The 23,872-nt window shown below is 44.1% G+C and overlaps 1 protein-coding gene across 3 annotated transcripts in view; it reads left to right on the top strand.

Annotated features, from left to right (window-relative positions):
* CAMTA1 (calmodulin binding transcription activator 1) overlaps nucleotides 1-23,606 on the top strand; it is a 241,787-nt gene extending 218,181 nt beyond the window's left edge. For 2 of the 3 annotated variants that reach the window (XM_058818598.1, XM_058818599.1), the window contains exons 6-14: nucleotides 313-824; nucleotides 1,941-2,128; nucleotides 2,493-2,739; nucleotides 3,847-3,918; nucleotides 4,941-4,961; nucleotides 7,724-7,917; nucleotides 8,446-8,520; nucleotides 13,076-13,106; nucleotides 22,073-23,606. In XM_058818598.1, coding sequence (XP_058674581.1) covers nucleotides 313-824; nucleotides 1,941-2,128; nucleotides 2,493-2,739; nucleotides 3,847-3,918; nucleotides 4,941-4,961; nucleotides 7,724-7,917; nucleotides 8,446-8,520; nucleotides 13,076-13,106; nucleotides 22,073-22,105 — 1,373 coding nt within the window. In that variant the 3' untranslated portion in view covers nucleotides 22,106-23,606. Of the gene's footprint in view, nucleotides 1-312; nucleotides 825-1,940; nucleotides 2,129-2,492; nucleotides 2,740-3,846; nucleotides 3,919-4,940; nucleotides 4,962-7,723; nucleotides 7,918-8,445; nucleotides 8,521-13,075; nucleotides 13,107-16,325; nucleotides 16,508-22,072 lie in introns of all 3 variants that reach the window. The other variant, XM_058818600.1, reaches the window with a different exon arrangement.
* Nucleotides 23,607-23,872: the final 266 nt, after the last annotated feature.

The raw sequence follows: 23,872 nt of genomic DNA, 5'->3' as shown, positions 1-23,872 counted from the left end.
TGGGGGTGAGGAGCTCACCTGGGCAGCAGGTTCCACCTGTGGCCTTGCTGTCCATGATTAATTCTTTTCTGGTGCTGCATACACTTGCATAAGCATCAGGAGGAGGAGTGAATGCCTGCTTTGGAAACGCTTGTGTGTCTTAGGAGTGGCTGAGACAGTATCTTCCCTGGGTGGTTGTTACTCCCTTTGCACATCCTGTCAGGTGTCCATAGAGCACAGCACAAACTTTAGCCTGAGGCAGAAGCTGTTGATGTTCCTATAGCACTCGTGAGTTGCATGTTTAGTTTTGACCATTGATCTGTTTGTTTACAGAGCTGAGGCGGCCAAGATCAGAACCTTCCAGCTATTACAGCAGTGAGACTCAGAAAGATTACCCTGCACCCAAAAAGCATAAGCTGAGCCCTGAGTATTTTCAAGCCCGGCAAGAGAAGCTGCTTTCCACTGCACTGAGCCTGGAACAGCCAAGCATTAGGAAGCAGAACTCCAGCTCCAAGCAATCCTCCACTGAGACAATCAGCCCCAGTGAAGGGCTGAGGGACTATGGCCGGGAGCTCTCCCAGCACATCCCAGAAGTTACTGGGTACCGGGGCTCTGGCAGCCAAGCAGGCATCAAATGGAACCCAAAAGACATTTATATTGGTGTGTCTGCAGTGCAGGTGGCTGGGAGCCAGAAGGGGAAGGAGGCCGTGGCCCATCGGCTCCGCCAGCGGGAGCAGATGAATGTGTTGATGATGGCCGACAGGGAGATGGTGGATGCAGAACTCTTGTCCTACAGGGACAGCACAGGGGATGAGGACTGTTTACACCACATGGATGAACTGCAGGTAAACACACCCACACATACAAGATCAGCAGTCTCTGAGAGCATGGAGGCTGCACAGAGGATCCTGACCTTGGGAAATTCCCATGGAAGCCTCTAGAGGCTGTGAATTGTGCTTTGAGGAAGGAGGTGGTCACACAGTTAATGTACTTTCTTCCAATTTCAGTGCAGATATAAAGTCTAATGGTTAGCATTTAGGGTTGTACGTTTCAACAACATACAGAATGCACAAAATTGTTTGCAGATGTACAAGGAAAAAGCAGAGCCTAATCACAGCAGTGCATGTGACTCAGGTGGCCCAATAGTCCTGTGGGAACTGGGCAGAAGTCCTTACGAAGACAGTGTGAGAGAGGTAGTGCTGTGGTTGCAGGTCTGGCCTCTGCACTTCAGAGGGAAGGAGGTAGGAAAGATTGGAGAGTGGAGGAGACAGTGGATTTGGGAGGAAGAATCCCACTAGGTATGGAATAGACGAAATAAAAATATAACAGAAGCAGGAGAGATATATCAGATGTAGTCACAGGGAGAAAGATACTGTGGTTGTCTGAGCAAATGGGTAATGGGAACACAGCCTTACCTATTCTGCCTTGGCATCTCTGGGTGTTTTCTGGCTGGTGTAACATGGGTGAAGCAGAGCATTGCAAAACAAGAAGAGTTCTTATTCTGAGTTGAAAATTCCTGTGAAACTTGCTGAGCTGAGGGATGCCATTCAGAAGGGTTCCTGACAATGTTTTGTCCCAAGATTTTAAATTTCTCTTGATGTCCCTTTATTGTCCTCACGCACTCTACTGCACATCTCAGCAAAAGAGTGGCAATGTTACTTTTCCTTTGGAAATAACATAGCAGTGACAGCTGTAGAGGGAGAGCCCAGAGACCTTTCTCCAGATCTTTTGGGTTCCCCATAAAGGGAAAAAGATGTCCAGAGAATATGAAACCCTGCAGTGCTTGGTCTGAAGAATCAGAAAATCAACTGAGCACTGGTTAATGGGCTTCACTCCACTGTTGAAACAAACAGTAGGTTTGGGCAAAATGGGGAATTCTGTCTAAAGCGGGGCTGTAACGTGGAAGCACAAGGCACCTTCTTTCAGGCAGCTAAAGTTTGCTGTTCCTTCCCCCTTGGCAGGTGAACATGATGACACTTGCAGAGCACATCATTGAAGCTACGCCTGACAGGATCAAGCGAGAGAATTTTGTGCCAATGGAGTCGCTGCTGGTGGAGAGGACAGACAGTGCTGCCATGAGCACCACCATGAGCTGGCTGGCCAGTTACCTTGCTGATGTTGATCACTTGCCCAGTGCTGCACAGATCAGGTCAGTGAGAGCTCTGAGGTTGGGTTTTGGTGTGGTGTGAGCACTAGGCAGCATGTTCTGACTCTTCAGCCTGCAGGTGCCAGTTCTTAGTGAGGCTCAGTTCTGGCCTTCCTGGCCCAGGCACACTCCTATGCTCAGATGTGTTGTTGCCAACACATCTACAAATTCATGGAATGGAGTTTTCACTCCAGCACCACATCTGTGCAGTGCAGGACAGGCAGGCTCAGGGGTGTGGGATGTTGCTTGGAGAGAGAGACAGGAGCATAAACTTTTATCTTAAACTCAGAAATGTTGCTGTCCTTCTCTGTGATGTAAACCCAAGTGCTTTGTAAGCCAATAATTCCTACTGTGATTGGTATTTCAGAAGTCTGTATAGTGAACCCCTGACCCCTTCTTCGAACACCAGCTTGAGCCCTGCAGGCTCTCCAATCAGTGAAATAGCTTTTGAGAAACCCAGCCTTCCCTCGGCAGCAGACTGGTCTGAATTTCTGAGTGCATCCACCAGCGAGAAGGTAGAAAATGAGTTTGCACAGTTAACTCTGTCTGATCATGAGCAGAGAGAACTCTATGAAGCTGCCAAACTCGTCCAGACAGTATTCAGGAAATACAAGGTATGTGGCTCAAATGTCCAGTGTCTTCCTTGATGGGGGTGTGTGAGAGAGAGAGTATAATTTGTTACTAACCAAAATGTGGGTAATATCTACTCCAGGGACAAAAATATGGTTTCTGTCATAACCTTTTCAATGCTTCTGACATTTGCTTGTTGATGTTTGCCCCACAAGTACTGTGTAGGAAGTGTGTAAGATGTGCATGCCATGCCATGCCGTGCTGTGACAGAGCAGCCCTCACAAAGCACATCCTCAAAATGTACAGTACCCTCTTGGGACTTTAGTGCTCACAGTGACCCTGAGATAAGTTAGAAAGTCTCTTTTGCCAGCCCAGCAGTCAAAGAAGGAGTCAGAACTCTTTAGTTCTCGTTCTCAAGGTTGTTTACTATTTCTTATTTATAAAATTCTTTCTCCTGGCCTGCCAAGGTCTGCTCAGCAGGACAGACAGAGGCACTCTGCTTGCCCCCAGGCAGTGTTATCTTTTTATATTAAAAACTACGTGTACACTATTTACCATAACTTCCCAATACCTATGTTAGACAGTGAGCTTCTACTCTAAACCCATCTAAAAGTGCCACCATCACAGCAGAAGATGGAGGCCAAGAAGAAGGAGAAAGGCTGGACACACCCAGATTCCTCCATCTTGCCCCCTGAACTCCCATTCTAAAAACCCAAAAAAATCTATTTTTCACTCCATGACAAACTGATTATTATTCTGCTTAGACTTTTGTGGCTTGCAGATCCTCATATAAGGTTGGCAATTTGCTCCATGGGTCATAATCAAAACCACAGGTGTCTTGGGTTCTGTGGCAAGGTCTCTGAGCCACCTGGCAGGGGTTTTGGCAATCCAGGACAGTCAGAGGGATGTCCTGAATTCCAACAGTACCCCAGAGCTTCTGCTTAATTGCCCATTAGGTGTAAAGATGCATTTTGAAGGTTTATTCCTTATGTGAGTTGACAGCAGCGGCATCTCCAGGAGATGCCTAGGCCTGAGTTGGAGCAGGCAGTGTTGACAGGAGAGGTTTTCCCTGCAAGCAGACAGGAGCCAGGTCACCTGTGCTGGGTTTTGGTGCACTCTGCCTGATGCTGCTCCTTCCTCTGTCCCCACAGGGTCGTCCTCTCCGGGAACAGCAGGAGGTGGCTGCTGCTGTTATTCAGCGCTGCTACCGAAAGTACAAACAGGTAATCCAGAAAGTAAAATCTTATTAACCCGTGTGAGTGCCATGAATGCACCCCTGCCCACCCCAACAGTGGGCATTGTCCCACTGTTCCTCTCCTGTGCTTTTCAGCATGCAGTAATTAAATACCTTGCTCAGGCAAAATTGAAAAGGGAAGAAGATTTGTGTTCTGATTCTTAGTTTTGGAGGAAATCCTTAAATTTGTTTGTGATGGTGTCTGTGGTTTTGCTGTGAGATGGAGGGCTGTGATGTATTCCATATTGGCCTTTGTGCATGCTACAGCCTGAGGATTCTCTGACTAGTTGCTTGCCAAATTTCATTGTGAAATTGAAGTTGGTTTTGCCTTTGATAAAGGTGAAGATGAAAAATAGGTTGTTTTATTTTGCACATACTAAACTTTTAAACGATGGGAAGTCACATATTGTAGGTTGATGCAAGTTTTTCCAGGACTGAGACTGTTCTCCAGACTCTGGTTGGAGACATGTTTTCAGGCTGAGTTCTCAACCCCAGAAAGAGAAGATACCTTTGCTTTTTGATTTTTGGTTAGGTTTTTTTGTTGGTGGTTTTTTGTTTGGTTGGTTTGGGTTTTTTGTTTTGTTTCATTTTGGAGGGTTTTTGATTTGGTTTTGAGGAGTTTTTTTTTTTGTGAGGACTAGAGCCCACATTCCTCTTCACACTTTACCTGCTAGACACAATCTGTCTAATGCCTGGCAGCATGGTAACAGAAAGGGAGGCAAGACACTCATGCTCTTTTACAGCCCTCAAAAACATTTGTTTGGGAAGTCTTTCTAGTGTTAGGTGATTGCATTGTGGTTCACATCCAACCCATCACATGGCTTTCATTCTGGAGTGATGCTTCCTGTAGTAGGGAAGCTTAATTCCATTCAAAAACTGCTTGAAAATTGCTTTGTCTTGGATCCTGGAATCACTTCTTTCTGAAAGAAGATTGTTTGGGTCTTTTGGTTTGTTTTGCATTTTTATTTGCAGAACTAACATTAACTATGTATTTTTCTGTTTCTCCCCAAGCTTACTTGGATAGCCTTGAAGGTAATACAAATACAAACACTATTTTGGAAACAGTTCCCTCTGGGTCACTAATTGTCACACTCAGTACAAACAAGGAGAATCTGGCATTTTGGAGAAACATTTTAATAGTATCCAATAATAAATGCCTGTGGTTGAGAAATCAGTGACAAACCAGACTTTCTGGGAGTTTTGTAAGGACTGCTGTGCCACAGTTGCATCAGTTCCCATGAGCCGGGATGGGCTGAGCTGCTGGGAGGGATTTGCAGCAGTTTCCATAGGAGAGGCTTTAGTGCTCCTGATCAGCTGTCACTTACTGACCTTGGGGCATTTGTGGGGCACAGAACATTTATCCCACCTGTGAGCCAGTGTCCTCTGCATTCTGCTTGCCTGCTGAAGTATTTAGACCATTCATCTTTGAAATACCTGTGTGCTGAGTTCCTAAAACCAGCATCTCAGTAACGTTGCTGCTTATGCTGGAGGCACAGTTGTTGGTGCCACTGTTAAACTGTTCAGTCAGTAATTCTCTGCTGGAAAAATGGATTTCCCAGCTGTGCAACACCTTGGTCTGGTCAGATTCTAGAGTCAAATGAGCTTTTCTCAGGGCTAGCAGGAAGCAAGGTGTGCTTTTCCTGGAGAGGATGTGCCCTGGGGTGATGCTCCATCCACAGCTCCCCCTGCCCTGTGGGTTTGGGTCAGCTCAGAGCTGTTCTGTCACCACGAGTGGGCTGAGCTCTGGGCACTGAGCTCCCCAAGGCTTTCCTCTTTGGGGAGAAGCTCAGGTGACATCCCCACTGATCCCCTTTGCAGAGAGAAGAAAGGAACAAGAGAAGGACAGGGTGCAGCTCCTCAGGGCTTAGAGCTGCATGCAGACATGGTGGGGTCTGGTCTGTGCAGTGACTGCTGATTTCTCTTTCCTGTGCCTTATTCCTCTGATCTGTTACTGCACTGAGCAGTGAAGGTTTGTGACTGCATTGGAACAGTCACAGCTCATGGCATGGTTTTGTATTTGAACCCTTCTGTTCAGGGGTTTGTAACTCAGCCACAGAAGTCCCATCTGGGCTCACGCTTTGAAGGAAAACCATTACTAGCCCATGAGTGGACTTGCTTAAAACAGCAAATTTAAAATCACAATCTGATCCATTAATTAAAAAATGTTAAAAAGAAAAAAGAAGGAAACAGCAAAAAAATTAGAAATTAATAATGGCAAAATATAACTGCTCCTAATGACTGCTTCAATTCCAAAAAGTGAAATTTGGTAAAAGGTTGTTTGTGATGATATTGGAGGATTTTTTGCTTTGGGGTTATATTGGGAGGGTTGTTTGTTTGCTTTTGGGCTTTTTTTCCCAGTAGAGTGGAAAATACTGAGAAATGCTAGGATATTGCCCTGTACATGGCAGTAGCTGCTACTCATCTGTCTGATAAAGTGAGCAGAAATTAAAGCTGATAAAATATCCAGGAACAATAGACACATCATTTTTGAAAGTATTAAAACTATTTAAACTTAGAAAATAAGATCAGCAGACACTGAAAACCTCTGTTATCGTAGCATAAATGCAACTTCTATACATAATTCTTCTTTTCCATCTTAAAAAGGACTTCAAAATATTCATGAATGCACATGGTTTCTGTTAAGTGGTCATCACCTTGCATGCTGTCAGAGGAAAAGGATGTAGAAGAAAGATTTTCTTTTTAAGAGTTTGTGCCTGCTTTACTAGGAATCACTGGGCTAGAAATAATAATAATCACAGTGCTAGATGGAATTTGGATAGTGTGCGACTGCTCATGCAAATTTGTGAGTTCATTGGATGCTTGTTACAGATTTCGAATGAGATTGCATTTTGCCTGTGTCTTAGGCTCAGTATTAAAATTACAACTGTTGTGGTTTTGGGGGTTTGTTGGGGTTTGGTTTTTAAGATGGGGACAGACATTTGGTGCAATAGGACAAGTGGTAATAGTTTCAGACTAGAAAGGGAAGTATTCAGATTAGATACAAGGAAGAAAGATTTTATAATGGGGCTGGTGAGTCACTGGCACAGGTTGCCCAGAGATGTGGCAGATGCCCTGTCCCTGGAGACATTCAGGAGCAGGCATGGGGCTCTGAGCAGCTGGATGGGGCTCTGAGCAGCCTGATCTCCTTGAAAATGTCCCTGTTCATATTGGTGGAGTTGGACTAGATGACCTTTAAATATTCTTCCCAGTGCAAACTATTCTATGATTCCATTAATCCAATCAAACTATTCCACAGGCAGAAAAACAGCTGTTTCCTTGATGCAGACTAAGTTCTGCCCCTAATCTCACAGTTTGTTCCAGTTTGCTGTCATCATTTTCTTAAGGGAATAGATACTTCATTAACTTCTCATCACATCTTAGTGGCTCAAGAGTATTTCACTGTAGGAACCTGCTCCTTTTTGGTCTGGCTGGATGGGGCTCTGAGCAGCCTGATCTCCTTGAAGATGTCCCTGTTCATGTTGGGTGGTTGGACTAGATGACCTTTAAAGATTCTTCCCAGTTCAAACTATTCTATGATTCCATTAATCCAATCAAACTGTTCCACGGGCAGAAAGACAGATAGCTGTTTTCTTGGTGCAGACTAAGTTGTTCTGCCCCTAATCTCACAGTTGTTCCAGTTTGCTGTCACCATTTTTTACACCATTCCCAGTCAGGGAATAGATAACTCATGAACTTCTCATCACATTTTAGTAGCTCAAGAGTCTTTAGCTGTAGGAACGTGCTTCTTTCTGCTCCTACCGGGATGCCTTAGCTTCTCTCTGTTTCTGTTGTAGTATGCACTTTATAAAAAGATGACGCAAGCTGCCATTCTTATCCAGAGCAAATTCCGAAGTTACTACGAGCAGAAGAAGTTCCAGCAGAGCCGCCGGGCGGCGCTGCTGATCCAGCAGTACTACCGCAGCTACAAGGAGTGCGGCAAGAGGAGGCAGAACCGCCGGGCAGCCACCATCGTGCAGCAGAAACTCAGGTGAGCCCCGGCTGAGGACGCTCTTGGCGTCTTTGTGTCTTGCTTTGGTGCTGTGCTTCACAAAGGCCAGTGGGAAATGCAGCGTGGTTTGTTGGCACTGACATATTGTAGAAAAATCCTTTTGCCAGGATCTTTTCTCCTGGGAAGCTTCAGCTTCTCCATGTTTTGCTACTTTGGAATGTGATTTGGAGAGTTGTTTACCCAGCATGTGAATTGTTTTTACTTGATGACCAATAACAGCCAGCTGTCGAGGCTGTGAGCAGTCACAAGGTTTTATTATTCATTCTTTGTTAGCCTTCCGATGTCTCCTTTCTTTTGTATAGTTTTAGTATATAATTTTCTTTTAAGATAATATATATCATAAAATAATAAATCATCCTTCTGAAACATGGAGTCCAGATTCTCATCTCTTCCCTCGTCCTAGGGACCCTCAAACACCATCACAGTTTGTAGGATAATTATTCTTGCATTTAGTAGTATTCTCCCCAGTTTTGCCTGCACTTCAGTGTTGGGGTTTTTTGTGTTTAGAAGCAGTCTGCTTACCAAGAAGCAGGATCAAGCTGCTCGCAAGATTATGCGGTTTTTACGACGCTGCCGCCACAGGTATGACACTGTCTTTTGGTATCTGCCCTTCCTTAGAGCACTGTCACAATACCCAAGTGTGTCTGCAATGAGTGCAATGTAAATATGATAGAACCAGCTCACTACAGATCTTAAAGAACAAAGCTGAGCTGTTTCTATGATGTGCTGTAAAAAATGAAATTTTTTTATTTAGTACTGTTGCTGAAAGAGGATTGAGTACAGCTCCATTGCTTATAATGTAGAACAGCCCAGGTTGTTTGACTTTAAAAGCTGGATTTGAGAAAGTCTAAAAAAAAAATCTTGTTAAATCATAGCTATAGCTTCTGAGTGCCACCCAAAGCATTCAGGGTATGTGGGAAAGTGCAAAAAGTGATGACAACTGGTGTGTGCTGGAAATGCCTTTAGTTTGGACACAGAATCATTTGGTTGGCTCTCCTCAAGTGTGTGTTCTCTTCAGTGTGGGCAGGTGGGATGTGACACAAGAGCAGCACAAGATATTTCACATCAGCCACTCCACCAGCATGGAAGCAGCACAGGCTTGCCAGAGTGCTCCCCTGTGCCAGCACTGCCACACCAGCAGGGTGTTTGCTGTGGGTTTTAGCTTAAAGGATCCCCTATATGATCAAGTTGCAAACTGAGACTTTGCCTAGACAGTGGTGAATCCTGAAATTCTGACTCTCCCCCCTCCATTCTCACTACCCATGCATTTCATCCACTCAGGTCACACCTGATGCATTTTGAAGCATGTTTAGTTCAGTCCAGTGACATTTAACAAGGAGAACTCTTAGAGGCATGTGATAGACTCCTGATTTTAGAAACAGACTCAGTCCTTATTACAGGATTTCAAAGCTTCACTATGTAGGACGTCAGTATGGCTTGTGCTGTGGAAGTACATCTTACCTGCAGGTTCAGTGGGAATTAGCATGTGTGGACAACAAAGAGGGCTTTGTAGTTCCCAGGCTGATTCCAAACAGCCACAGTCATTGATGAAGAAACACAAGTGGCTTCCCTCTTTCAGCAGGGCATAAGGAAGAGACCAAAGTGGTTGTTTTGTTGTGTTTGCTGTGCAGCAAGTCCTGGAGGTTCAGAACTTCTGTGTCCTCTCAGATCTGCTTGAGGGGAGCACCATGTGCCAAGTTTCCATCCATGGGGTCTCTGGGGTCAGCCTGAGAGGTTCTTAGAGCCAGCTCAGACCCAGCCCAGGGAATGTGGAACCCCCAGTGTCCCACCAGCACCCAGGATGTGCCATGCACTCCAAACAGGGCTCAGTTAAGACTCCAGCTGTTGAGTAACACAGATTCTGCAAGGCTAAAATTGCCCCTGATTCCAGCAGTTCTTGACTTCAGCTCATTGCCTTCCTCTTTCTCAGTGTCTCCTCTTCCCTTTGCAGAGAGACCCTGCTCATCTGCACCCAGGGTCAGTCTCCTCTCTCCAGCAGCACAATCTCTGCTCTGGGCATCCCTGCAGGAGGGGTTCAGCTCTTGGGGAGTTCCAGACAGAAATTCAGGAGCAGGGGCGATTCTCTGTCAACATCACACTGTGCAGTGCTGGAAGTTCTGCAGCAGTGCAGTCCTGTCCCATGTCCATGTTTGTTACCACTTGTGGTTGCTCAGGAATTCAATCCTGGTTCTTGGCTAGGATGCAACAAAAGGAAAAAGTGACTTGCCTCCACTGAAGATGTTAACAGTGTTTCAAAACTGCCTTGTTTTACCTTCTGAAATAGAAATGATCACAGGGTCATGGTTGCATGTTTTCTCCAAGCAATCATAAGAGTTTAAAATTGTGTTAATGTAACTATTATTAGCAACTGACAATTAGAACAGGAGCATTGTGGCATTGGTAAATGCTAAAAGTGAAAGCAAGACTTAGCAAAATTACAAAACCAGCATTCAGAATCTGCTTGAAAAATACATAAATTTAGCAGATTCGTAGAACTGCTTAGAAATGTGACAGGTTTGAGTCTCATTCCCCATTTTCCAAGTTTCCAACAGTGTGCACTTCATGCTCTGCACACTTGGGCTGCCTCTGTGTTCCTTTAGTGTCTCACAGACCCTCAGGCTCCTGTGGCTGCTGGAGCCCCACAGGGATCTGGTGCCTCTGCTCTCTCATTCAGTGACAAACACTGTGCAAACCAGGTTCTTGGAGTTTTATTACACAGGATTTTGAAGACAAATCAGAAGCCTTTTGCTTGTGTAAACAACTGTAAAGGAAAATATAAATCCTGGAAATTACACAGATCATCTGCTCAATAGAACAGAGCTTCATTTGCTGCAGTATCTCAGCTGACTCAGACTGACCTGTTCATTTCTTTGCTCCCTGTTCTGAGGAGCAGATCCCTGTGCTTGCCCTGGCACAGCCATGTTCTGGTGAGGGCACCCACCTCCATTCCTTCCCAACCCTCTCTCTTGGCTGCCTTGTGGTGCAGGTACACTGGGGTGCCAGGTGGAATTGCTTCCTTCTCACCTGCTCTTCCTCAAGCTTTCTGAATTTTCTTTGTGTCTCAATAACAACATTGTTCCTCCCTGCTTGATTTTCTTGCTTACCTCTTCCTAAGGAGAGATTAATAAAGCTTAGGATGCTAAGTGAGTTTCAGATCACCTCTGTGAAAGCTTCCTAATTATATCCCTTCATTCTCCATGTGACTCTCACACAGGGTACAGCTGATGAGGATGGGCTGGTGCTTGGGCTAAGAGCCCACACTCTCTTTCTGCTGGTTGAAATCTCGTTGCAGTCTCCTCCTGTATCATTCCAAATTAGCACATTGCTGCTATAAACAAGAATTTAACAAAGCCCCCAGTCTCCAGAAAGAAACACTTCAGCCCTCCAAGCTCCTGAACATCCAGGGGTGAGCCATAACAGCTAGTACCTAATGTTAGTTAATGCTCTGTGGTATAAAAATGGCACTGTGGAGCTACTTTTTAAACCACAGTGCCTTGTTAGTGCAAGGGATAGAAATGACAGCTATTTTTGGAAGATCTGAGGGAGTGAGAGAAAAGAGAGCATGCACAGGAATGTCAAACAAACAGGATCTTGTAACAGATTTCTGCCAGTTGATGGAGCTGGGGGAAGAGACTGCAAAAGCCAGCTGCAGTCTGTTGTGAGAGAGTGAGCTAAGTGAGAAGGCAGTAAATGCTTAAAGTTCAGAAACTCAACCTTTGAAAAATGGAATGGTTTAACCTAGGCTTTGGCCATGAGCAATTTCTGTTGCTGAGCCAAAAAATTACTCTCAAGAGTTTATTCTGTAGCCTTTAGGTGAGATTTATTCAGGGTTTCCCCAGGTCTGCTTGGTGGGGTTTTATCCTGTTAAAAATTGATCAAAGTCTACTTTAAACCAATTATGAGTACTGTTTGTCTGCTTGCATTCAGAACAGCTTAAATGGTCCTCTTGTCCTATTTTGTTTAATAACTTTTTGGCACAAAGGCTTAATATCTCAAATGTGATTTCGATCACCTTGAGGATCTGATCTCCTGAATTTAATGTTTGCTGCCTACCAGAAGTTATTTCAGGTGTTTTGGGAGAGTTAATGAGAGGTTCTGCAGTTGGAGCTCTGAGTAGTGGATGCACAGATGCTGATAAAAATCAGAAAATACATAAAAAATCCATGAAAATCAGTAAGTTTTAGTTGAATGTACCCTTAGAGAAGATACTGGAGCTCTAGTAGCTGAATGTCATGGAGACATAAGGGATCATTCATCAGCAGGAGTCATTCTGACTGTCAGACATGTATTGTTTCCTTTTGACTTTGAACAAAACCCCCCATATTTATCCATCTATTGTCATATTCTCAAAAATCTAGTGAAAAACATGCATCAGCATAACATGGTATCAACATGCTCTGTCACAGAAGGGTTTTTTATTGAGAATGAAACAGAAACTTCCTGGCTTCCCAGGAGAGCTTCACCCATCTTCCCATGGTGCCCAAAGCTGTCAGCTTGTACTTGACTAAATTCCAGGCCAGAGCTTGCCCCTAACAGCTGCCTCCAGGCTCACTGTCCTGAGGCAGAACCAAAGCTTTGCGTAGTTAATAATTTTGGAAAGGCTCCACCTACTTAGTGATCCCCAGATGTGACAAATCTAGAGCTGCAAGGAAGTCCAGGAGCTCCAGTGGGTTTGGAATTGCTGAGCTGAGTTCATGTGTGGTACAGCCAGCTTGCTTTGGGAAGGTAACCTCCTATTTCCTGCTCTTTCTCCGATTTGTAGGAAACTTTTACTCTTCTGGGGGATATCTAAACCATTGCTAAGATGGAATTATGATCTGCAGTGTTTTCTGTGGAGTAGCATTTGGGATGAGATAGAAAAGAGGTGATGCTGCCAGGGGAGGCAGGATGCAGTAGAAATGCCACGGGAATGACAGTGTTGGGTTTTTTCTACTTGCTTATAACTTTCTGCCCTAAAGCACCTAAACACAGGACACTTCCCTGGCAAAGAGGAGTCCCTAGGCAGGAGTGGGAAGGGTTCTTTCTCTCCAGGCAAGCAGAAGTGCTGTCTCCTCCTCCCTGAAGTGAAGCTCTGGGTAAGGTATGGTTGTTGCCATGTGTGTCTAATGGCTCTTTGGTATTGTTTTGCACTCTAAAGCCCTCTGGTGGACCATAGGCTGTACAAAAGGGTGAGTGTAGCTGCCTGCTAGCCAGTTCCTCTCTTCCATTTTAAATATATATTTGCTTTCTGCTTGCTTGCATGGGGCTGTGGCCGAGATATGCCAGTAAGTTTCACCTCCATTAATTTTATGAAAGAATCTTTAATAAACTAACCCTACTGCAATGACTAACACTGCTGCTTTTGTAACAGGACAGAGCTCTGCAGTAGATGTTACCAGTGCATGAATGTGTGAAAAAGGACATGTATATTCATCATGGGCATGCTCAGATGGCATTGTTGGTGGGGGATTTTTTCAGTATCCAAAATGGCTGTGAGTGGATGTTGGAATTTGACAGGGTCTGCACTCACACACTCAGTGAACTCTGTTGTCATGGGCTGCAGCAGCATTCAGGGTAGATCATAGGAAGCTGCACTGCAGGTGCAGCCTACTCTAAATGAGGATTTATTTCTGCAGAAGAGCTCCTCACACTGCTCTTCACTCCCAAAGGTGGTTAAGCACCAGTTTATCTTCTATAAGTTGATCTTTGGTAAGTTACATATCTGGTTCCTTTACAGGGCCAGCTTTTTGACAGTTGTTTATCTCATTTATTAATCCACATATTGGGAAGGAAAAAAAAATCAAGTGAAGATGCTGTAACTGTGTTATAGTAAGTGCCAGGAGAGCATCTGTTGGGAGTCTCATTCTCAGCATGAAGAGCCCCCTCACCTGTGTGCTCAGTCATGTTAGTGGCTGGGTGGGTGTGGGACAGCAGCCTGGCAAGAGGTGGTGTTGCCTGGAATCAAAAGAAAAGCTTTCCAAACAAGATTAAAGGGCTAATACAAAGAGCAGGTCTTTAATGAAAGCATTCAGGTGCAGAAAACATAGGTAAGAGCATGTGTGGTATAGGATTTGTACAGTTTTTATAAGGCTAATTAATTAGTGTATCTAGCAGGTAACTCCAATGGTTTCCCCCCTAGGCCTGCCCCTTGGAGTGTCTCCAGGAGGTTCTTTGCCCTGTATCTTGTTTTGACTCTCAAATGCTGCTGCAAAACAAGATGTCCTTGTTCTTTTCTTGAAAATAAAACTAAGTAGAATTTCAAGAGTGTGACATAATGTGTTAAAAAGGGTTAGCTATTGAACAGCTAAGAAAGTGCTAGAAACTATAAAACTGTATATTAGAAACCTACAAAGCTACAAGTACATGAAAAAGCTACAAATCTTTAGGTATCAGTAGGAGAATTCCTGTGACAGGTTTCTCAAGGCATGTGTCTCAAGTGCCAGCAAGCTGCTCTGTTCCATCTCACACCTGAGAGTTTGTTAGGGCAGCAAGGTTTTTTGTAAAAGAAAACTGCTGCCAGAAACTTCAACATTTGTGTGCTTATTGCTCCTGTTTTCAGCCAAGAGAGTGGTGGCCTGGACCCTTGTGTCCATGCAATGTTGTAAAAATAAAACTGCATTGTTGATGACCAAATTTCATTGACTTGGAGTTGCAGAGATCCTTTTCAAGACTCAAGAGTGAGAGCATTAATTGAGCCTGGGCCTGCTGCAGACACCATTATTTGTTTAACTATTTATGCTAACAAAGGAGCAGCTAATGACATTTGTTTCCAAATAGTAATTTCTGTGCTACCATTTTTTGTTATGTTCCTGTTCTTTTACAAGTTAAAATTTGGAGGTTTTACTACGAACAGATGAAGTAGGAGTGTTTGAAATAGGGCAGAGGCCCAGATGTGCCCTGAGGGCAGGCTCTGCTGTGAGCAGAGGCCAGTTGTCAGTGTTGGAGGAGAAATTATTTACTTTTAAGGCTTTGTGTATGTGACAGCATATGAGAAATTAGCAGGAAGAAGATTCTGGATGTTTGGTAGCATTTGCAGGTTTTGCCTGGGATGACCAATGATTGTGATGGATGGGGAAATGGGGTGGAAAAAGTAAACTGTGAGCTATCTCAGTGTGTACTGGCTGCTGTTGTGCCAAAGTAAGTCTGTAATGGCAAAAGTTCTGTGCTGCTTTTCCTTCTGGCAGCACCCTGTGTGTGGGTGTGTGTTCTGGAGTGCACAAACACCAGGAGTGTGCCCAGGGCTGCTGATGGGCACAGGCTGGCACAGCCCCCCCTGCTCAGGGAGTGCCTGCAGATGTGTTTGTACTACACAAATTGGGTGTTTCCTGCACATGTGCTGTTGGAGTGTGCAGAGAAATGATTGCAGCATTTGCTCCTGGGTTTCAGCTTTAAAACTTTCCAAACTGAGTGATTTTTTTCCCCTGGATTTATTTGAGTGGCATTAGACCAGGATCAGTAAAGAGGAAGAGGCAGGAGATTTTACTGGCTGACTCTTGTGAAATGAGACTTGGTATCCTTCTGCAGCAGAAATTAAAATATATTTTAGGGGAAAAAACCCAGTTGCTGTTGCCTTTGAGTAACAGTTTTCATCTCAAGGAAACCTGCTTTAGTAGAGAGATTTCAGCTACTCACCATGCCCCCCTACACAAAAGTTTGCCTTCATTTTGGTCAAACCATCCTCTGTAATCGCCTGCAAAAGAGAGTTTTGCTCCCAGTCCAGGTGTAGAGGTGAACAAACTGCACAGCTGCCTGCAGGGTGCCCCTTTCTGCCCTGCCCTTGGCAGGAGATGATCTGAGGAGATCACAAGGAGTGAGTCTTTGCCATCTCAAGGGGGATGACAGGTCAGGCACCTTCTGCCTACAGCAAAACTTCTGTCCTCTGTGGGGCAGAACAAGTGCACTTGTTACCCATGATAATGAGTAATAAAACCTGCCTTCATTCACCTTTCATGTACAGTAAGCCCCCTTGCCCCACCATGCTCTCACAGTTTAATTAAATGCTGCTCTCCACTTTTGGGGAGTTAAGTGTGTAGCATCTGAAGTAATTTCTGTGGTAAGTACACCTGCATTTCATACCTGAATAAACAACATCTGCTGTGTTTTGTTGTTCTCTGCATACTTTTGCCTCTTTTGGCATTTTAGCAACAAACCTTTTCCTACTCCTGTGCATCTAGGACTTGTATTTTTAATGTGGTTTTAATCTGTGCAGTGCAGCAGAGATTGCATTGAGGTTCCTGGTTTCTTGCCTCTCTTAGTAAGATGAAGAATAGGGGAAAATTTCAAGGGGTAGGAAAGTCCCATTTGTTTGAGTCCAGGACAATGTGTGAAAATGTCATGTTGGGATATGCATCACTGTATCTGCAACAAAAGTTTTCAAAGTAATTTCTCTTTTCATTTCCCTCTTGCAGGGGCTGACTGTGTTTGGAGCTCAGATGTGTGTATTAAATTGCAGACTGCATGCTCTGGGGTGTTGTTCTTATTGGGCCTTTCTGTCTTTTTTGTTTTGCTGCCTAAATGAGGTATCTGGAAAAAGGCAAGATCTCCCTTGTCTTAAATATCCCACAGGCTATATCAGCTCTCAGAGCAACAGGTAAAACTCACCAGCCAGCCTTCTCTGGCTCTTGCACCCTGTCCTGTGAACTGATCTTCAGCATTTGGATTCATTCAGCATTTCCTTGGCTGGGCATTAGAGTCACTCTGATGGAGCAGCTTTGTGTTATGCTTTACCCATGGAGCCATCCTTTGCTGAGACCTTCTCTGAGCAGGGCTGGTTCATGTGCTGAGAGCCTGTCCAGGACTGGGAGGGCATGGGGAGAGGAGCTGCCACTTGCTGGGGCTGTTGCTTTCTACATTGCTTCAGCACATGGTGATGCACCCCTGTACGCTGTCCAAGTGAGCAACACGGTGTGAGGGGCAGAAACTTTGGCTGGCTGGAGCAGTTTGGGATCCAGGATGTATCTCCCAAGGGTCAGGGTTCAAAGCTCATGTTTGAAATCATCTTCTCTTCCCTTTGTGTATGTCAGCCTCACGGCTGTGATTTCAGACACCTCAGGTCATCTCTATTGCACGTGCTTTCTCCTTCCATCTGCTCTTCAGCTCTTGCAGAGGGAATAACTTTGTGCCTTAGAAATGCTTATTGTCTGGAGAATGTTATCTGGGGAAGTGTTCAAGGCTTCATCAGTGCAAAATCAGCTGTACAGTCAAAACCCAGTTCTGTGCATGGTTTCAGAGCTGCTGGAATAGTTTGGTGCTTTTTGTTTGGAGAGCTGCAAAAGTCAGGGCCTCTTTCCCATTCTGGGCATCACTTGAGCTGTCCTGGCTCCAGCCCTCATTCAGCTCTCCCAGAAGTGATCCAAACCAGCCTGACAGAGCTTGTAGACTCCTGGAGAGGTTTGCAACCATCCAGCAGCACCTGGCCTGCTGCTGTCACTTCATTGCTCTCATTTCTTCTGTTGTTTAAAAAAATAATCTCACTGCAAGTCTACCAGACTGGAGTGAAACATCTTCTCTAAGAACATTTCTTTCTGCTGTTCAATTCTGTAAATCCCAGTAGTGTTCTTTTCCTTGCAGCAGTTTATTAATGCTTGTAACTGCAAATGCTACACTTGGGTTCTCTTCCCTGCCTCAGTTTAAGACTGGAAAAGTGTTAACCAAAGAAGATTGCCTCCTAGCATGAAGGCAGTGCTATGTTGTTCACTTAAAATCTCTCCTAGCAGCACTTTCTATTCTCTAGGGTCTTAATTTGTCCAAAATTCTTCCCTGGTCAACCTGTATTTTTTAACTGCAGTTGGAATTTTGAGGATTCATTACTCTGAGTATTAATGAAGAGAAATACCAATCCCCTGCTGTTGTTGTAATCAAATCAAGTGCCACTGAGTGAGCAACTCAAGAAGAGTTAAGAAAAGACTGAAAGGACTTCTAAGACATAGGAAAAGCTGCAGTGCAGGCTATCCAAGAAAGAATTGGTTGAAGACAGTTATTTTTAGGTTCTCTTGACAAAGCATTTCAGATAATGATTACCTTGGTGCATGCACTGGTTCTGGCACCTCCTGTTTGTCATGGTTTGAGGAAGCAGCATGAGGTTCACAACAACACCTCAGAGCTTCCCAGTGACACTCTGGCCATGCACCGGTTCCATTTTTGGTACCATTTGGAGGAATTTCAGTTCATTTGTCTGTGCCTGCTGCAGAGCCCATGGTGAGCAGGTGCCAAGGAGAAGGAAGAACTTCCCTGGCATCCCAGGGCGAGCTCTGGAGAGAGGAGGAGAGGCTGAGAGCTGCAGACTGCAAGTTTCCATATCTACCAGCAGTGTGTTAATGGAATAAAGGACTCCCAGTACCTACCTGTAGTGGGACACACACACACTATTGCACAAAGAGATCATTTAAAAAAAAATTGTTAGATAATTTTAAAAAATATGGTAGATAATTTTAAAAAAATATGGTAGCTTAGTGAATTTGGGTGGTTATCATCTTGAGGCCTAAGTGTGTAAATGCTATGCAATGCAGGGTTTGTTTTAAGCCATTACATCCTAAATAGCATCTTTTAGTTATGTACCTGTGGCAGATTTCAGTTTGTACCTTCAGGGAAATTCTGTACTGTTTTGTGTCTGGTTTTCAGAAGTAATTATTACACCTGCATGTAAATGATGTAAATCCCACCTGAGCAAGGAAAGTGGTGCAAATGCAAAGTGTTTGACTCTGTCCCATGTCCTTGTCTCTAAATGGGAGGGACATGGTTTTGGGGATGGACCCCTGGGTGGATGAAGAACTGGCTGCTTGGCTGTGTGCAGAGGGCTGTGGTCAGTGGTTTATGGTCCCTGTGAAGGCCAGTGATGAGTGGGGTCATAGTGGGGCTGATACTGTTCAACATCTTGGTCAGTGCCATGGTCAGGGGCATTTGGGGCACCCTCAGTGAGTTTGCTGAGAGCACTGAGCTGTGTGGGAGGGAAGGGATGGATCCAGAGGGACCTGCACAGGCTGCAGAGGTGGGACTGAACCTCAGGAGCAGAGTAAAGTTCAAGGTCCAACACCTGGGTCTGGGCAATCACACACACAGAGACAGGCTGGGTGGAGAAATGATTGGAAACAGCCTCATGGAGAAAAACTTGGGTCATTGTTGATGAAAAACTCCCCATGAGCTGGCCCTGAGTACTCCCAGCCCAGAAACCAATTGTGTCCTGGGCTGCAGCCAAAGGAGCATGGCCAGGGGGAGAGGTGGGAATCCTCACCCTCTACTCTGCTCTTGTCAGTCCTGCACACAGTTCTGGTGTCCCCAACAAGAGAAGGACATGGGACTGTTGGAGCAAGTCCAAAGGATGCTGTGAAGTTGGTAAGAGAGGACTGGAGCACCTCCCCTACAAAGACAGGCTGAGAAAATTGGGGCTGCTCAGCCTGGAGAAGAAAAGGTTGTGTGGAGAGCTCACAGCACCTTCCAGTGTGGAGGGTGCTACAGGGAGCTAGAAAAGGGACTTTTCCTCCAGAACTGTAGTGATAGGGTGAAGAGTAATTGATACAAGTTCAAAGAGGGGGATTTTAGTTTAGATATTAAGAAGAATTTTTTTCTTCTGTGAGGATTATGAGACTGGAATAAGTTACCCAGAGCAGCTGTGGCTGCCCCATCCCTGGAAGTGTTCAAGGCCAGGTTGGACGTGGCCTTGAGCACCCTGGGAGAGTGGAAGGTGTCCCTGCCCATGGCAGGGGAGTTGGGGCTAGAAAATCTTCAAGGTCTCTTCCCACCCTTTACATTCTATGATTCTGTGATTCTGTTTCTGAACCAGGACCTGTTTTAGTGCAAATGCTGAGTGCTGCAATAATGAACTTCTGTTGGCATGTGTGTTCCAGGCAAACAGATGCAATAGTTGTGCACCAGTGCAGATATTGCATGCTGTAGGTTGAAGTTTGCAGCAAAGCATGTCTTGCATTCTTCAGTGGAAGTGCTTTGTTAGTGTAGCCCTTGCATGTGAAGTGCTGAAGTAAGGAATAGCATGTCTCACTAAGAGCCACCAGCTTATTCAATGTGCATGTTCTCAGTGAGAGATCTGTAATAACAGGTTAATTTTACATTACAGTACTGAAGTGCAACAGAAAACACTTGGAAGTTGCACTGCAAACCATGCATTAATTGATGGTACCTTAAACACAGCTAATCTAAGCTTTGAAATTGTCCATTGCACAGAGACACAACATCTTTTCTAGCACAGCACCAGGGATTCTGGCTCTCCTGCTCCTAAATGGTGCACTACTAGAAATATTACTTAAAAATTCAAGGGAGAGGCTGCTTTTCTGCACCAAGAAAATAAAAGTAGATGTACTAAGATGAGTAACTTGTCATTTGTCACTGTTTTGGCTTACTGTTTCAGCCCTCCTGTGTTTCCTGCAATGAAAAGGGGATCTGGCTGTACCCAGCATGAAAAACCCCAGTGAACTTAGAACTCTTAGAGAACAAACTTGGAGGCTTGTGCTGCCTTCTGTGCAGTGCTGGAGCCTCTTGATATCTACAGGCTCTTTTAGACCCCAACCTGTGTAGAGCCAAAATCTTCCTGAAGATTTCTCTGTGAAGCTGTCTTTCCTTCCATACATGATATTCTCCAGCAGTGAAGTTAGAATAATTTTAAAAGGTCTAACCTGTGTACAGGTTAGTCTGATTTGACCCCTGTTGGCCACATTTCACAAATACTAAGAATGCATTTGAGTGCTAGAGCCTTTGAGTCAACTAAAACAGAGGTAGAAGCAGCCAGCTCCCTTTTCACTGTGCTTCTGACTAATAGTACATGCAGAAAAATGAATAAATAAAATGGTGAGATGGAGGTGTATTTATAGAGATCAATTTATAGCCTTGATTCTATCCTTAATTAGCAGGCTGGTGCAAGAGCCAAAAGATGTGTGGGTGTAAGTCTGTGCACAGTAGCTACAAACTGTCATTGCTGCTGCTCAGCTCTCCTGATGTGTATTTTTACTTTTATTTACTTGGGATTTGTTACATTCTTTCACTTCTGGCTGGTTGCCTAACACAGACTTGCATCTCTGACACTATTTTTTGTACTATACCTTTGTTACTTGTCCTTTCAAGTTTTTGCAGCATCACATGAGCACTTGAGCCTGTACAGGCTTAGCTAAATCTTTTTTTTTTTTTTCTGTAATCTGCTCCTTTTGCAGGGGACTTCCCTTGCAGGAGCAGAGGGTAGACATGTGGAGGCAGGTGGCAAAGGGATCTCAGTGCAGAGGAACTCCCTGCAAGGGGAGGCAGAGCCAGCCCCAAGCACAGCTGGGCAGCACAGGAATGCCTTTGGATCTGTTCTGGCTCCTTTCCACTGCACACAGCCAGGTTCTTAGTTTGAGCAGAATTATTCCTGCTGCCCAAGCTCCAGTGCAGAGCTCTGCTCCACTTGATGGGATTGAATTTATTCCCTTCTTTTCACCCTTTAACTCTTTCAGCTCTCAGTGATGGTTAGTTCTTGTGTTGATGAGTTAGAGGAGGTGATTATGGATGCATTTGGGAAAGTTCAGAACTGGCCACACATAGGAGGAGTGACTTCCACACTGCAGGTTCATCTCCCTTGGCACACAGCGTCCTGCCCTGCTGGGACAGCACAAACCATGCTGCCAGCAGCATGATAAACACAGGGCACAGCAGCTGGAGAACTTGAGAAGCAAAGTGCCTTTCTTCACCCATACCAGGTCTTGTGCTTGTACATAAGCACTTCCTTCTGTGAGGTTCTCTGTACACTCCAGGCTTCCTTTCCAAGCTGCACAGGCTGATTTTCCCCCACTGTGCTGTCACTGCCTGAGCACTGTGTGGAGAGAAGGAACAGCACTGAACAAAGGACACCCCTTTGCTGTGAGCAGCTGCAGGGTCAGGCAGGACCAGCAGTCCAGGGAACCCTAAGGGATCAGGCTGACACCAGAATCAATCCCAGCACTGAGGAAAAGCAGTGGAACCAAGTGTGTCTCTCCAAAGGTGTTTGTTTGGGATCCCCAGTGGCCTTTCTTGCACTTCCCAGCTGTTTGTGGTGTTGGGAAGGTGTTGCCTTCCTCTCGTGTCTCTGGGAGCTGCCTCTTCTGCACGGGAGGTTGGAGTGATGAATCCTTGTCATTGTTCTGTCTGCAAGAGATTTGTAGTAGAAGTGTTACATAGCTCCTCTTTGTTTTTTCAGAGTGAAAGAATTGAAAAAGGCCAAGGAACTTGAAGATACGCAGCAGCATCCCGTAGCAATGTGACATTGCTTTTCAGACTGTTTTCATTTTCTGTTTTTAGCAGAGACATGCAACAACAACAAAAATACCCACTGCAGTTCTGGAAATACCAGCTGCAGGATTTTAACAGTAATGTTTTGGTCATTGCATTTGCACTTTCATGGACAACTTTTAATTTGTTCAGCAAGACATCTTGGAACTCAATCTTCTGTTGGATCGTGGGGAAAACAAGACACCAGGAGGAAATCGTGAGTTGCTTCATTCTCCGAGGAGGAAGGAAGAAGCGATTAATTAATTATCCTTTTCATATAGGGCTGTATTAAACAACATGTGGAACTGTACAAATATTATACCAAAAATATTGTTCAGAAAAGGTGGGAATGCACAAGCAACACAAGAATGCTGTTCCTGCACCTGTCAGTCATCTCCAAGAAACTGAAGCTTTGAGAGTCTCAGTGGAGGGGCTTAGATCAGTACATCTTTATTGGGTCCATGCATCCTCATTTCCTTCGCACTCCTGTCCTTTGTGTTTTATTTAAACCTCTACAGCACACTTAATGCAACTTTTTAAATCTGCAGGTTTTTAATACATCCCGTGGGAACTTACAGGAGGGGTTTGGTGGATGAGAGACACGGGTATTGCATGAGGAATGGAGAGAGCAGCTTAAGCAAGTTTTACACTTTTTTTTGTTTTGTATTTTTACTAGAACCTGCAAACATATCAACTGTCATGTACTTTCTCTCATATTCAGCACTTTATTTTCTAGCCTTACCTTCATGTACTATTGTTTTAATTAAGTTCTCAAATAATTTGTAAAACATGTAGCTTTTTCTCTTGTGTACTTGTCAAACCTCTTGTCATTTTGCAGAGTCACGTACATATGTTGCCTGGACATTTTATGCCACCTAAAGATCAGTGGTGCTGCATTCTGGCCAGTAAATTTCTTATTTTGGCTACTTCATCAAAATCTGGGCAGTTTCTGTATATATAGAAGGTAGAAATGGAAAATGAGAAAAAAATATTTGAAAGGGAATATATTGATTAATTACTAAATATTTTATTCACAAAGGGTCAATAACTTGGCAAGATAAAATTATTATTTGTATAGTTTTGTCTGAATGAACGAGAAGAGTGTGGATGTATTGTTTGTACATATTGTATATATTAAAGAGATATGTGCATGAACTCAAGAAAAAGAAATGAACAAAGCAAAGCATTAGTGGCTATGGTCTGTAAAATGAAACAAAAACTTTATTTCACTATAAGAAACTTTATTTTAAATGTTCTTTAGAAGAACATTTTTGCTAAAGCATGACTAAATGGCAAAAAAGAGCTACTGTATTTAGACTTAGGAAAAAAAAGGCAGAGCAACATTACTTTAAAAAAAAAAAAAAAGAAAAAAAGGATATGTTTACATTTGATTTTGGCTACCAGGAGTTTGGTTCAGTTGGGTTTAATTTATGTATTCCTTCCTTCTTTTTTTTTACCCCCGTCTTTTTTTTTTCTTTTTTTTTCTTTTTTTTTTTGCCAATGGTGCCAAGTAATGTGAATGCTAATATTGCTTAAGAAAATTAAGTTACTTTTGCAAAGCAGATAATCATAAGAGTACAAAAACCGTATCTAGCTTAACACCATACACTCACTCCAATAAAGAACACTTAGAATGAACATAAAATGAAAAAAAATAAATAAATAGTACGAAAGTAGAAAATATGTTTCACATTTTCATATCTCCTGCTGGAAGTCAGAAAATGTAATA

This window comes from Ammospiza caudacuta, chromosome 22, assembly GCF_027887145.1.
Source record: "Ammospiza caudacuta isolate bAmmCau1 chromosome 22, bAmmCau1.pri, whole genome shotgun sequence".
In the NCBI taxonomy this organism is placed as follows: Eukaryota; Metazoa; Chordata; class Aves; order Passeriformes; family Passerellidae; genus Ammospiza; species Ammospiza caudacuta.
This window is presented reverse-complemented; position numbering and strand designations above follow the sequence as displayed.